Source organism: Podarcis filfolensis, assembly GCF_964270895.1.
Source record: "Podarcis filfolensis genome assembly, chromosome: 13".
NCBI lineage: Eukaryota > Metazoa > Chordata > Lepidosauria > Squamata > Lacertidae > Podarcis > Podarcis filfolensis.
Genome location: NC_139615.1, coordinates 30515815 through 30529145, shown reverse-complemented (window position 1 = coordinate 30529145; position 13331 = coordinate 30515815). Strand labels below are relative to the sequence as shown.

Below are 13331 nucleotides of genomic sequence, written 5' to 3'. Positions count from 1 at the left end.
GGAAGAGGTACAATCAGAGCCCCAGGGCACACATTGCAGCCAGGCAAAAACACTCCAGGAGGGTGAAAAGCAGGGAGGTCCCTACATCCTGCTCCATGTCCCTGTGGAGTCATTTCCATTCATCCACAGGACTGCAAGGAAGCTTTCCACACCCGAGTTGCTGGCCAAACACCAGATCCAACCTGGCTCACATGGCTAGAGGTGCTCCAGCAAATGACTAGCTCCCAAGCTGCTAATATGAATTAGCACCTTGAATTAGGCCCAGCAGCATACAAACAGCCTGCAATGCCGGGAGGGGAAGGGAGTCCTCCCAGGGGGCTCCGCCAAACTCACCACTCTTCTTGTAAAAGCAGACTTCGGCCTGGTACTCCTGCTTCCCCTCCAGCACTTTCTCGATGCGCTGCAGGACGGCTTCGCAGGTCTCGCTGCCGTAGAGGAAGCGGCAGCTGCAGTTCTTCTGCATGACTTCTGTCCGGGCGAAGCCAGTAAGGTCGCAGAATCCGTCAGAGCAGTAGACGATGGGGAAGCCGCGGTGCACCTGAGCGTTGGCCAGCAGGAAGTTGCTATCTGTGAGTGGGTGGAGAAGAGAGACCCTGAGTTGTCATGCCAGCATTGGCGGATGGGCAGGGGAGAAGGAATTTGGGTGCTGATTTTACAGCCTAAATCGGCCTTAAGGACTTAAGAAGAGCCTGCTGGGTCAGGCCAATGGCTCATCTATCCCAGCATCCTTTTCCCACAGCAGTCAACCATATGCAAGCAGGATTCGAACACAAGAGGACTGTCCTCTCCGTTGGTTCCCAGCAACTGGTTTTCAGAAGCATTGCTGCCTTTTGGCTGTGGAAGCAGAACATAGCCATCACGGCTAGTAACCCTTGACAGCCCTCTCCTCCAGACTTCGCCAAGCTGGTGCCCTCCAGCTGGTGGGCTACAGCTCCCATCAACCAGGCAGTCATGTTGGCTGGAGCCAATGGGAGATTTAGTCCAACTGGAAGACACCAGCTGGGTGAAGGCTGGCCTGAACGGGCAAGCCCGATTTACGGAATGCCTCCTTCAGTGGTATAACCAGGACAAAGATTTCATGCAGATGTGGTTGATTCTGCAGCCAAGCTCTCTTCCTTTGAGTAAGCCCCTTGAGCACCCCATCATTGGCCAAGCCTCTTCTTTGAAGTAGCAGAAGCTGGAGGCAGACAATAGGCTTTTTATTCCCTGGTGGTTGAAGGTAACTTTGAGATTGCTGTTTATGGAATCTATGCTTCTCCCACTTTTGCCTTTAGGTGGGCTTCCCAAACTTGGGTTTCCAGCTGTTCTTGGACTACAACTCCCATCATCCCTAGCTAGCAGGACCAGTGGTCAGGGATGATGGGAACTGTAGTCCAAAAACAGCTGGAGACCCAAGTTTGGGAAACCCTGCTTTAGGTTTGTCAGGTTTTGGTACTTTTTCAAAGCCTGAAAGACCTGTCTGACTGACCAGAAGAGACAGTTCCATCAAAGAAGTGTGTGTGTGTGTGTGTGTGTGTGTGTGTGTGTGTGTACCCACGCATGCACGCACTAGGGGTGGAGAACTTGTGATCCTCCAGGTGTTGTTTTGGATTACAACTCCTATCATCTCTGGCTGTTGGCCATGTTGGTTGGGGCTGATGGGAATTACAGCCTGACAATATATGGAGGGCCACATTTTCCCCATTCCTGGTACACACATACAGAGTGAAGCCTCTCTCAAACCGCTGTCAACCTATTTAAGAATGATTGCCTGTCCTCAAGTCAATATGAAGTAATATTACATAATTGAGAAAAGCGCCTTTGAGCCACTGCAACCCGCTTCCCACAATGTTAACATTAAAGAGCTGAACATCTCTCCAGGGCACATGTCAGGGCTCCCATACATGACTTCTCTTTCTAAAAATAAAATAAGCACTGCCTTCAGACTTTAGGTGTGTTCACACATTGCATTCGGCGTACAAACTGAGTACAGTGGTACCTCCGGTTACAAATGCTTCGGGTTACAAACTCTGCTAACCCAGAAGTAGTACCTTGGGTTGCAAACTTTGCCCAGGATGAGGCTTGGCAGCAACGGGAGACCCCATTAGTGAAAGTGTTCCTCAGGTTAAGAACGGTTTCAGGTTAAGAACGGACCTCCGGAACAAATTACCGGTAAGTTCGTAACCCGAGGTACCACTGTATATGGGTACACAAAAAGCTGAGCTATATGCTCATACAGTTAGTCACATACAGTGTTCGATGTTCAATGCATGTCCTGCCTGTGTACCCAATAGCAGAGCTATACATCCCACTTTCCCACAAACACCTGCACAAGTGCGCAGGCAGTTTGTGCCTGTGTTCAGCACAACTTGCAAACAAGCCTCCTTCCTCATGAAGGTAGAGAACTTGTACACAGGTACAAGCTAACCTGTGAACACCCGTCAAAGCCCATTGCAACACTAGACAAGGTGCCAAATTGCTAGACGTGATGCCCAACCCTGCAGTTTCACTGTGGGCCTCTTTCCATAGGAAGATCAGAGGCAGAAGGCAAAAAACTCTCCTGCTTTGTGTTTCCCTGTTGCAAAGGTGAGAATCAGGGCTGTTGTTGTTATGCCACCGACCAAGTGGAAGGAACTCCTTGTCTAGGGAGGTTTGCTTGTGTGTGCGCTCACTTCTGTCTCTGAGGACCTTCTGAACGCTGGCTACATCTCCTTTGTTTACCTTGGGCCTTCGGTATCTCTGCTTGTTCGTGGTGTTGTGCTCCAGGCCTGGCACCAGCATGCAGGACCCTTGGGCAGCCGCCAGGACCCCCAGCATCCTGTGGGGCCCACTGCTGAAACCCACCCTAGATCCTCTTTTTAAAAGGCACTCTCAGCACTGCCCATTGGCTGCTGTTGTAATTTCCCACAATGCCTTGGGAGGGTGTTGCACCAGAGGCATTGTGGGAAATTAAAACGGCATTTGCCGCGCTCTGATCGGAATACTGCAATTGCCATGCATACCCCACCCCCACCCACTGCCTGGGTATCCCATCTTTGCTAAACAATGTTGGGGTGTCTTTGCTAAAGGCCACCAAGCTGCCATTCCTAGACGTAGTGTCCTCAGTATGCAGGGTGGACACTGCAAAATATAAGAGGACAGCACCGTGCTGCAAAGAGCTTACAAGCGAAAAAATTGAAACGGAGGCTGCAACAGAGGAAGGGCTATGGTTTTATTGCAACGGCCATTCGCCCTGTTAGAAACAATCTTCATCGCTGTTGCAAATTTCACCAGAGATGTTGCAATGTCACTTTGATTTCTAGCAGCTGTGGTGCTACAAACAGGCAAAGGTGGAGCAGAGAATAAGACTTCCAACACTATTCAGGGGTAGCAAATTTGACCCACGGAACACAATTGCATGGGAAGTTCTCTTGCACCCCTGGCAGATTCCCTCCTGGGGAATTATGCAATTTGTTGGTGACGGTGGGGACCTCATGGTAGAGCTACCCTTAAGTTCTCCTTCATGACGATCCCCTGTTCCATCTCGAAAACCAGACACTGTGCGTGCTCCCTCCCCACCCCTCCTCCTAACACAAATCACTCTGGATCTGAAGGCTGACGATGCACTTTGCTTCCCAGAGACTCAGCAACCGCTAGGACCAAAGACACACCTGTCCCCTGAGGTGCTGATGGTGGGAAGAGATCTGCCCTAAGCTGACTTGATCCCTGTCAAAAGCCTTGAAGAGAAATCGGGATAATGAGTGAACTCGTGTTATTACATGTGGGGTGGGGGGAGTTCTGGCAGAGATCCTTTCCCTCCCCCCCCCTCCCTGAACATGAGGGTTAAATGTTAAGGCTGCGAGGCAAAATTTGCCAAAGGGGAAGCTGCCGCGCTTAGTCAGGCAAATGTGCATCTATTTTAAATAACGTATAGTTTGCATCTGGAACAGGAGATTATACAAATAACCTTCTGCACCTTCCCTACAGAAAATGGGAGTTTTGCTCAGCTGCAACCCTCTCCGTTTCTAAGAACTCACCAGGCACTGCTCACTTGTTTTGATGCATAGTTTATTGGGCATCAAAAGGGGCTAGAAACTTGCTTTTTTGAAGAAGCAAAACCAAACCATATGGTATGATTGCAGATGCACAGAACACACACACACACACAGCCATGTCCAAGAGAGAACCGCAGGAGAGTTGGGGGATAAAGAGGGTGAGGTGGAGGGAGACAAATTGTGGGAGGGGGCCACGGCTGAGTCAGCTGAGGATGGGCAAGAGAGACCATAAAAAGCATCCCTAGTAAAAGATAAAAACTGGGTGGAGGGATGTCACCCACACCCTTGGATTTTTTTGCACTGCTGCCAGAACTGTAACATTTTCCTGAGACTGCCACAGGCCTGTGTTTCCTGGGGTGCTCTTGAAAAAGGAAGGCTTATCAGCCCCTGCATGGCACAATCTATTTTTGCTTCCTTTGCCGCATGGCTTTCCTGATCCTTGCGCAAGGGGTTGCCGGTGGAGGATACTGAGGCGGCGGCACATTCTGCCTTCCGACCGGCTCTCCCTGCCTGTTTGATTAGATGCTTTGCAGAGTGTTGATCAGGATGTTGCCACCTTGCTCCTTGGCACGGCCCCAAGGCAGACAGATGGCCCTCGGCGGAGAAGGTGCCAAATTGGACATTTGGGCTACGGATTTCCATCCAGCAAGGTCAAAGTGTTACCCCTCAAATGGCGCCCAACTCTGTGTCCTCAGAGAGGGCCAAGAACCGTGGAAGAGCTATGAAATCCAACCCTGATGCATAAGGTCCCAATGTCCCCTTCCCTCCAGATCAATCCTGGCCATGCTGCGAAAATTGCCTCTGAAGCAAATCTCTCCAGGTGATCTGAATCGAGATGAGGTGGCATCCTCAAGGGGTGGATATGGGACACAATTCAGGGCAACAGAGTAGGAAACAGGTATATATGACCTGTGGTTGATTAATCCACCAGAAAGTATTCTTGCACAAGCGGCACTGGAATGAACAGGAGCCAAACAAGGACATGGTAGGCAGTCCTGCACAGTTTATTTCAATGAAGTTTCTGCAGAAGATCTTGCCTGTAGATTTTGTGGTGTGTGTGTTGGGGGGAGACTTTAATTTTCTGCCTCAGACATTAAAATGCCTTGAAGCAGCTCAGAGCTGGAGAATGTCTGGAACCAGTGGCACACAAATGCTTAATGCTGTAATGGCTTTAATGGGAGAAATTCAGTCCTGCTACTATCACACCAGGGCTTAATTTGATCAGGACACAGCTCTCTGTCCCATTTTCTATACGGGTATTCAGCTTTAGGACATGATTTTAAAAAATATATATTAAAAATATATTTATATACTGCCAACTCATATAACATATGAAAAAAGCAGTGTATAAAATTAGGTGCAACTATAGTAAAACATAAGGTATCCAAATAACAATGCAAAATAGTTGTGAAAGTGACTGGCTTGCCTTGAAAAACTTTAACAACGGAATAGGTCTGTCAAAAGCGAGGGCGCTGGAACACCATTCCACAGCATGGGACCAGTAAAACAAAATGCCCAACTTCCAGCTGAAGCCAGTCAGGCCTCTGTATGACGGCGAACAGCTAACAGTGCTCCTCCAGATGATCTAATACAGGGTTTCCTAAGCTTGGGTGACCAGACGTTTTTGGACTACAATTCCCATCATTCTTGACCACTAGTCCTGCTAGTTAGGGACGATGGGAATTGTAGTCCAACAACAGCTGGGGACCCAAGTTTGAGAAACCCTAATCAAGTTGGGATATAAGGGCTCAGGCAGTCCTCAAGGTGACCTGGACCCAAGCTGCTCAGGGCTTTCAGCCCCCAACACCAGCCTAGCCGTGGCCTATCGAAATAAGGATTGATGTGCCTCTGCACATACACAGAGTGCTTTGTCCTCCTTACTGAACATCCAAGCTTTACAGCCGAAGGCTGGGGTGGGTGAGTGTGACTTACAGGCATCGTCGAGCCTTGATCTCTTTTTCATTATGAACCAGAATTGCCTTTGGAGACAAGGGGATAAAGGCCCAGTTGACCAGGACTTCAGTTTGTGGCCTCCCCCACCCGCCACCCCGGCTGGCTTGGGAGCTTTCTCATCCCCCTACCCCAACCCAATTGTTTAACTCTCGGTCACCTCAGGTCACTGCTTGGATTAACTTGGGAGGGGCTTGTGTATGTGTGTATGTGTGTGTGAAAAATAGTTTGCATCTGTAGCTAAGTCCAGTTTTTGGCTTCTAGGATGCAGGATTAGGGGGCTGCTTAGAAGGGCTGTGTATTAAAATGTGCACTCTCCGCGGTTCTGAGCAGCTCTCCCTCAGGCTGGCCGGCTGGCTGGAACCACATCCTGTAAGCTGCCCACCCTGAGAGGACACAAATGAACTTTTAGATGGAGCATCAGCAGAAGAGAAGCTCAGGAGAAGAGCCTCCCACCAGCCTGGAAGTATGATTTGGGAGCAGTCCAAAAGTTGTTTTATCAGTGCAGATCTATTCAAATACTTATGCAGGCTGCCTTTTCAGCTCAGATTTTACTAGGAAGCTCTGATTTTACTAAGGGACTGGGAAGGGCAAAAGCAAGAGGAGCCAAATGCAGTCTTGCTGGGTAGTGAGGAGAGGAAATGCATGAGATATTAAAACTTCATAAAATCAAGCCCTTCCACACTCTACAGCAGCGGCAGGAAACCTATGGTGCTTTGGAGTTTGTTGATCTCCAACTCCCATCAGCCCCAGCCAGTATAGGCAATGGTCAGGGATGATGGGTGTTTGAGTTTGGCCATATCTGAAGGCAGCAGTTTCCCCAACTCTGCACTAAAGTAATCTATTCCATACTGCAAGGTTGTGGGAGACCAGCAGCAAAGGTCCGACTAAATGTGCATATCTTTTTTTGCTTTTGCTTTGCTTTTCAAAACAACAAATAAATTAAACAGAAACAACAGCAAACCTAAAAATAAAAAAAATCAGAGTGTCTGCAAGACACCACAAAAATCTAAGATATGCATGCAAAATACTATCAGTAATGTAATCGGCGCTACTCCTTTGCCAGTTAATTTGAAAGCAAAGATGTAGACTAGGCACTGCTAAATTAAGGCTAGAAAGTTCCATTAATGGTGCCTCATTAGTCATTAATTTTCTTCCCTTTTTTTTGCTTGTATTGTACATTTTATTGGCAGCAGGCCTATAAGCAGTCACAGCTCAGGATTTCACCAAAGTGTGGGGTTTTGACCCTGTTGAGCAGGGGTCAGCAACCTTTTTCAGCAGTGGGCCGGTCCACCGGCCCTCAGACCATGTGGACTATATTGGGGGGGTGAACGAATTCCTATGCCCCACAAATAACCCAGAGATGCATTTTAAATAAAAGGACACATTCTACTCATGTAAAAACATGCTGATTCCTGGACAGTCCGCGGGCTGGATTGAGAAGGCGATTGGGCTGCATCTGGCCCACGGGCCTTAGGTTGCCTACCCCTGCCGTTGAGGTTGCTGAAAAGTGCTAATGAAATGAAGGATTGTGCATATGAGTTTGCATGTGCTTGTGGTCCAGTTAACAGCAGGCTGCAGATTAAGGATTGAGAAAAACAGGGAGAAGGAGGCTGGAGAAATAGGTTGGGTGGGCTTAGAACAGAGTAAGATAACTCTTTTTCAGCCCAAGGTCTGCGTTCCTTTGTGGGTTTTCTTTTGGGGGCCGCACGCTAGTGCAAGGCCAATACACAGACACACACCCGCATACAAGCACTCATACATACCAGCACATCACACTTCCATTCTTACGCATAACATCCACTCATTTTCTCTCTTCATTTTAGATGCTAGGGGTCCACCCACAATGAAATGTTCTTTACCGTCAGCTGAATTTACTTTTTACACTTGTACACCACACTTCCTTCAAAGAGTTTTTGGTGCATACTCCTGTGGATTCTGCTGCCTTTCCCGTTCAGAGTGACGAACAGTTCTGTGGAACTCAGAAGCTTGCCTACACTCACACCAACCTAGGTATCTTCCTGTATAGCATTTCCCTCGCCTCCTTTGCACTAGAACTCACATGCCTGCTTGCTACCATCGAAGGAACTCCCTCAGAAAGACAGAGCCCTGTTCAGAATGGGGCTTAGAGATGCAGGCAAGCCAGTCTGCCTCCAAAACACACAGGGATGGATGTGAGGACATGAGGTTGCTGCGATGGGGATAATCCACCTTCAGCCATTCATGTGGGAGGTAAGGAAGGATGTGAATTGAAAATCCAAAGCAATTGAGCCAAAGGATGAATGAGCTTTGCAAGCGATGGGGAATTGTGGCTCTGTAGATTTGATGTTAATCTCCCAGTTAAAAGCCTCGTGGAACATGCTGCAGCCAAGTGTGATCCATGAGAGGGTTCCCCGATTACATCTGAAGAGGGAACTCCGGAGTGACTTCCTGCATCTTCTGCTGTAACCACTGAGCAGCACAGCTTGCACAAGCTGGTGACACAAACTGGGAGTCCTGCTTCCCAGCTCCCCTTGTGCTATGCCAATATTTATTTTATTTTATGTATTTATCTCATTTATAGTCCACCTTTTTCTTCAGGAAGCTCAAAAGTGATTTACATTGTTTTCCCCTCACTTAACCCCCACAACAACCCTGTAAAGTAGGTTAGGCTGAGAGGTAACGACTGGCCAAGGTCACCCAAGGAATCAAACCCAGGAATCAAACCCTGGTCTCTCAGGTCCTAGCTCAACACCATTGCACTACCACTGGTTCTCAGACGCCAGACCCCTCCTGGAAGAGGAAGGAACCCAAGAGTCCTGGCTCCCACAACATGCTTGCTTCCAAAATACCACACTCCTCCCCGCCCAAGCATAGATGTGTGGGGTACTGGCTGCTGTGACTTGATTACATCCTGTACATGCTCAGGGGTGCTCTTGATAAATGCTTTTTGTCCTTGGCGTGACGTTAGCCAAGAGGACTTGTCATGTAAGATAGATAGGTGCCTCTGAGAACTTGCAGAGTGCTTTCTCTCACAGCTGAGCAATCACCACAAAAAGCCCACAATTCTGAGATTTGGGCATAAGGGGCTTCAAGACAGAAAGGGGGTGCAATTTCAAAAGAAGCGTGAGCCTTGTCTCTTCACAGTTTTGAAGCGGATTCCCTGCCTCCAATATAACCAGCCTCTTCCAGTAAGCGCCTACCTAGTAAGGAGAGCTGGACTGCCACTGATTTGGCTCTTTTTCCTTGCGCCACAAGGGCGTCAGAAGCAGCCGCGGTCTAAGCTTCCAAGGAGGAGTTCAGGAGCTGTCCGAAGTGCTGATCTAGCGTCCTGCCTACCGAGAGCAACGCGGAATTCCTTGACGCGTGGCGCGCTTAAAACAACAACAACCCGGATAACTAAGGGGCTCGCAAACGAGATTGCTAAATCCACAACAGGGCTTAAAAAGAAAAAAGAAATAGGCCAGCCAAAATGTTACAAAATGGTTTGCAAGCTTTCCAGTTCTCCAGAACGCTTCATCGGACTAGATGGTAAACAAAACTGGGGGGAGGGGGGGAATTGGCTGATATTGGAGACTCGCTTAAATCTCAGAGAAGCGCGTGTCCCCAGCCTCAGGAGAACGATATTGGGTTTAATCCTGTTTTATATCACCGGGAACATGGATAGAAATGGGCGTACAAGGAAAGGGCGTTCCCCTCTTCTCCTTCCCCCTTCCTCAAGCGTTCAGCAAAAACTTCTGTTCTCAGGTATTGTGCGCCAGCTCGCTGTGGCTCCCCTAGGAATAAGGGGAGCGCTGCTGGCGCGGGGGGGGGGGCGGGGAGCGCTCATTACGAAAGCTTCTCCCGGACATCCCCAAAGGAAAATGCTAAATTAGTTTTCATTGATCTTTCTGGAAGCATTTAAATCCTCCTCCTCCCCCACCCCCCACCCCCCACGACCGGAATCCTCTTAAAGAGAAAATCCTCGAGCCACAATATGGCATTTTAGTTGTTGTTTGTGGGTTGTTGTTTTTTTAAATACACACACATACGATTACTACACCTTCCGTCCCCACCCATGTATCCTTTTCCCTCCCGCAGGGCTAAGCAGGTAGTGAGAGTGAGAGTGAAAGCGAGTGTGGCGTGTGTGTCTAAGAGAGGGAGGGAGATCGAGCCGAGTTTAATTGGCACCGACACCCCAGCCGTAGTGCAGTTAGGTAATTTTAGATTCCGGGCTTAATGGTCTTATCCAACTGCCCCTCTTTAGACGGTAATCCAAGCCGTGCTGCGTTTGGGGGCCACCCCCGCCTCATTCTGCTGAGTGGGGCTCTGGACGTCTGCCTTAACCAGTCCTGCCCTGATCGCACCACTGCGTCTCCAGCCCCGGAAACCAGGCTGAATGTCTAAGCTGGACTACATAACCCCGGTGGGAGCGGGTGTCCCTTCTAACCCTACAATTCTATAATACAATAAATCAGGAACCGACAGTCAGATAGGGCACTTTGAGCGCGGGTAGAATGCATTTCAGATTGCGCCCAGCGCGCGCAGCCTCCTTCAACCCGCAAGCATTTTTCTGGGATTGAGAAAGGAGGACTTCCCCATCCTCTGTGGCTCGCTCGCTCTTCCCTTTTCGGTCTCACCTGGAGAGTGCCGTAGAATCGTAGAGCTGGAGGAGAACCCAAGGATCATTTAGTCCAGCCCCCTGTAATGCAGGGAATCACAGCTAAAGAATCCTCGACAGATGCCCCCCAGCCTTTTCTCCCTTTTAACTAGCTGTGTGCGTGGATTTTTTTTTCTCACGGGTGAAGGTGAAAAAGAACTCTGCACGTGGGCAGAGAGTCACTGCTTGCTGTAGCAAGCACGCCTTCCTCCTGACCGAGCCTAGCTTCATTTCTAAAACGAGAAACGCTGGGGCTCCTTCCTCGCACACAGGAGGGTGGGCACACTGTGGTTGTTTGGTAAAGGGGGAAAGGCTCTTTGCACATGCTCAGGGTTGCTCCTTCTTATGGCTCCATAGGCTTAGTTCTCCTGGCATCCCAAAGAGCTTCTGACTGGGTCTGGGTGAGTCCTGGAGCAAACAGTGATGCAGTTAGGTAGTTAATTTAAAACTCTAGACTTAAAGGCGTCGCGATGCCCCTCACTTTGAATGGTAATCCAGTCTAAAGAGTGTGGTCCTTCCGCTCATTGCGCTGAATGGGACCCCCCCCCCCGACTTCTACTCCGAAGTCCTTCTGCACCACTGCAGACACGATGCTCACGGGGTGACCCCGGGCCAGTTACACGGACACGTTCAGCTCAACCTAACTCACAGGGTTGTTGTGAAGATACTATGGAAAGGCCATTTGCATCACCCTCAGCTCTTTGGAAGAATGATGGGGCTCAAATGTAATAAACGAATAAATGTGCTCAAGTCGAAATCGGGATGTGCCCAAGGATGCCGAGGGATCGCGCAGCTATTGCTCAGTGGGCTTCGCGCAAGAGAACTGCCTACTCCCCTTGTCGGATGCCCTTAAAAGCACCCCAAATTCCACAGCCCTCGCTTCACTTTGCGTCTAGGAGATCGGGAAGGGAAAGGTTTTCCTAGCCACACGCATAGAGAGGCACCGTGTCGAAAAAGTTTCCGAAAAGTAGCAATGCATGCAACTCACGCTCCCTTATGTACAGCCCTGACTTCCTCCTCGCTATTGTGGTCTCACCATCAATATAAATAGTGTCGTCGTCGGCCCCCCCCCCCCGCAAAAGCAAGCAAGACAGGTGCCTGCCGCGAGGAGCTTCCAATCTAAACGCAGATTTCAAGGGAGACAATGAAGGAGGGAGAAAAAAGAGGGGCGAAGAAAACTTCTAATCCCAGACGCGCGAGGAGTCTCCCTAAGGGTGAGAAAGGGAGAGAAAACCCTTTCGCACATGCTCAGAGGAACTCTTCTCTAGGTATCCCCACGGCATGTTGCGGAGCCCAGTAAGGCATGCCCGAGACTGAGCACTTGCGGGCAGACGACTCTTCCCTCCCGGCTGCCTAGCCTACAGACACCCTTGGTGAAGCTGTTCCCCCGCACCCGGTCTCCTTTCACACGTGCACAAAGGAAAGTCTGCTAACTCTCCCAAGGAAGCCTGAGAGGGCTAAACAAGACCGGAGTTGGTGGCGCAGCTAAACATCAGAAGATGGGGAGAGGGTGGGCAGCAGCAGAAGAGACCCAAACAGTGTATTCCCCTTAAATAATAGAGTGGGGGGGGGGAGGGTCTCAGTCCCTGGGCAATCGGGAAACGAGAGAGATCAACCCACCCATCCCGATCTTCTCGATCTCCGGTGGGTGCTGTCTGTGCAGAGACAAAGAGCGTCTCTCTTTGTTAACTCTGGAGATGCAAAGTAAGGGGGGGGAGACCCAACACAAAGCGGGCTTGGGGCAGGGGGTGGGGAGAGAGAGGCAGGCAGGGAAGGAGTGGGGTGGGTTTCGTTAGGGGCAGATAATACTGACTCTGCATCCCCCCCTCCGCCCCGGATTTAGGACCGCGGGGCAGAAAGAGAAACAAGGCAGAAGGGCGAGCGAGCGCCCAAGGCGACCCCTTTCTCAGACGCCCCAAGAGTCAAGCGCCCATCCCTGGGCATAGCTGTCAACGTTTCCCTTTTTTTAAGGGAAGTTCCCTTATTCCGAATAGGATTCCTCGCAAGAAAAGGGAAAAGTTGACAGCTATGTCCCTGGGGCGTCAGGGCACCTCCATCCTCGGGGGAGAAGAACTTTTAGGTGGAGGAGAAGGAGAGGAGAAGAGAGGAGAGGGGGCTGCTGGTGAGGAGACAGGGTGGAGGAGAGGCTGGATCGACCCCCTCCCAACATACCCCGTTCAGTCCCACGGACCGGGCGTGGATTCGTGTCCACGAGACTCTTCCCCCCGCGGCGTCCCCGAGGCCACTTACGTGTCCCATCGAACCTGTTGGCGATGTTGTCCAGGAAGGTGTTCTGCGGCGCCAGCAAGCCTTTCATCACCGGCATGGCGGCGGCACCATGGGCGCCCCCCGCCGCCCCCGCGGGGAGGGTGCGCGTGTGAAGGTGGCGGCGGAGCGGGCGCGGGGCGCCTAGGCGTCTCCCCCTCCTCCTCTTCTTCCTCCGGCTCCCCCGCCGCCACCGCCGCGCGGCTCAGGCAGGGCGCTGCTGCGCGGCATCCCGGCCGGGGCTGCAGGCGCAAGGCGAGGCGAGGCAGCTGCCCGAGCCTCCCTTGCTGTCTCCCTGCCTCCCTCCCTCCCTCTCTCCCGACTGTCAGCTCCCTCCTGCTAATCCCAGCCGTACAATTAGCGCCGAGCAGCGCTGGGGAGAGGGGAGAGGAGGGATCCGGAGGGATCCCGCCCAGATCGCAGACACGCGCGCAGGCGCGCGCGCACACACACAGAATTGGCGCCTAACAAGCCCCGGCCTTGTC

At 50.8% G+C, this 13331-nt stretch overlaps 1 protein-coding gene across 2 annotated transcripts in view; it reads right to left on the bottom strand.

Moving 5' to 3' along the window:
• Positions 1–12935, bottom strand: part of KCNH4 (potassium voltage-gated channel subfamily H member 4) — a 49816-nt gene extending 36881 nt beyond the window's left edge. The window contains exons 1-2 of one of the 2 annotated variants that reach the window (XM_083582573.1): positions 12832–12935; positions 334–567 (exon numbers count right to left, since the gene is read on the bottom strand). In XM_083582573.1, coding sequence (XP_083438699.1) covers positions 334–567; positions 12832–12907 — 310 coding nt within the window. In that variant the 5' untranslated portion in view covers positions 12908–12935. The remainder of the gene's footprint in view (positions 1–333; positions 568–12831) is intronic. The other variant, XM_083582574.1, reaches the window with a different exon arrangement.
• Between the last annotated feature and the right edge of the window lie 396 nt (positions 12936–13331).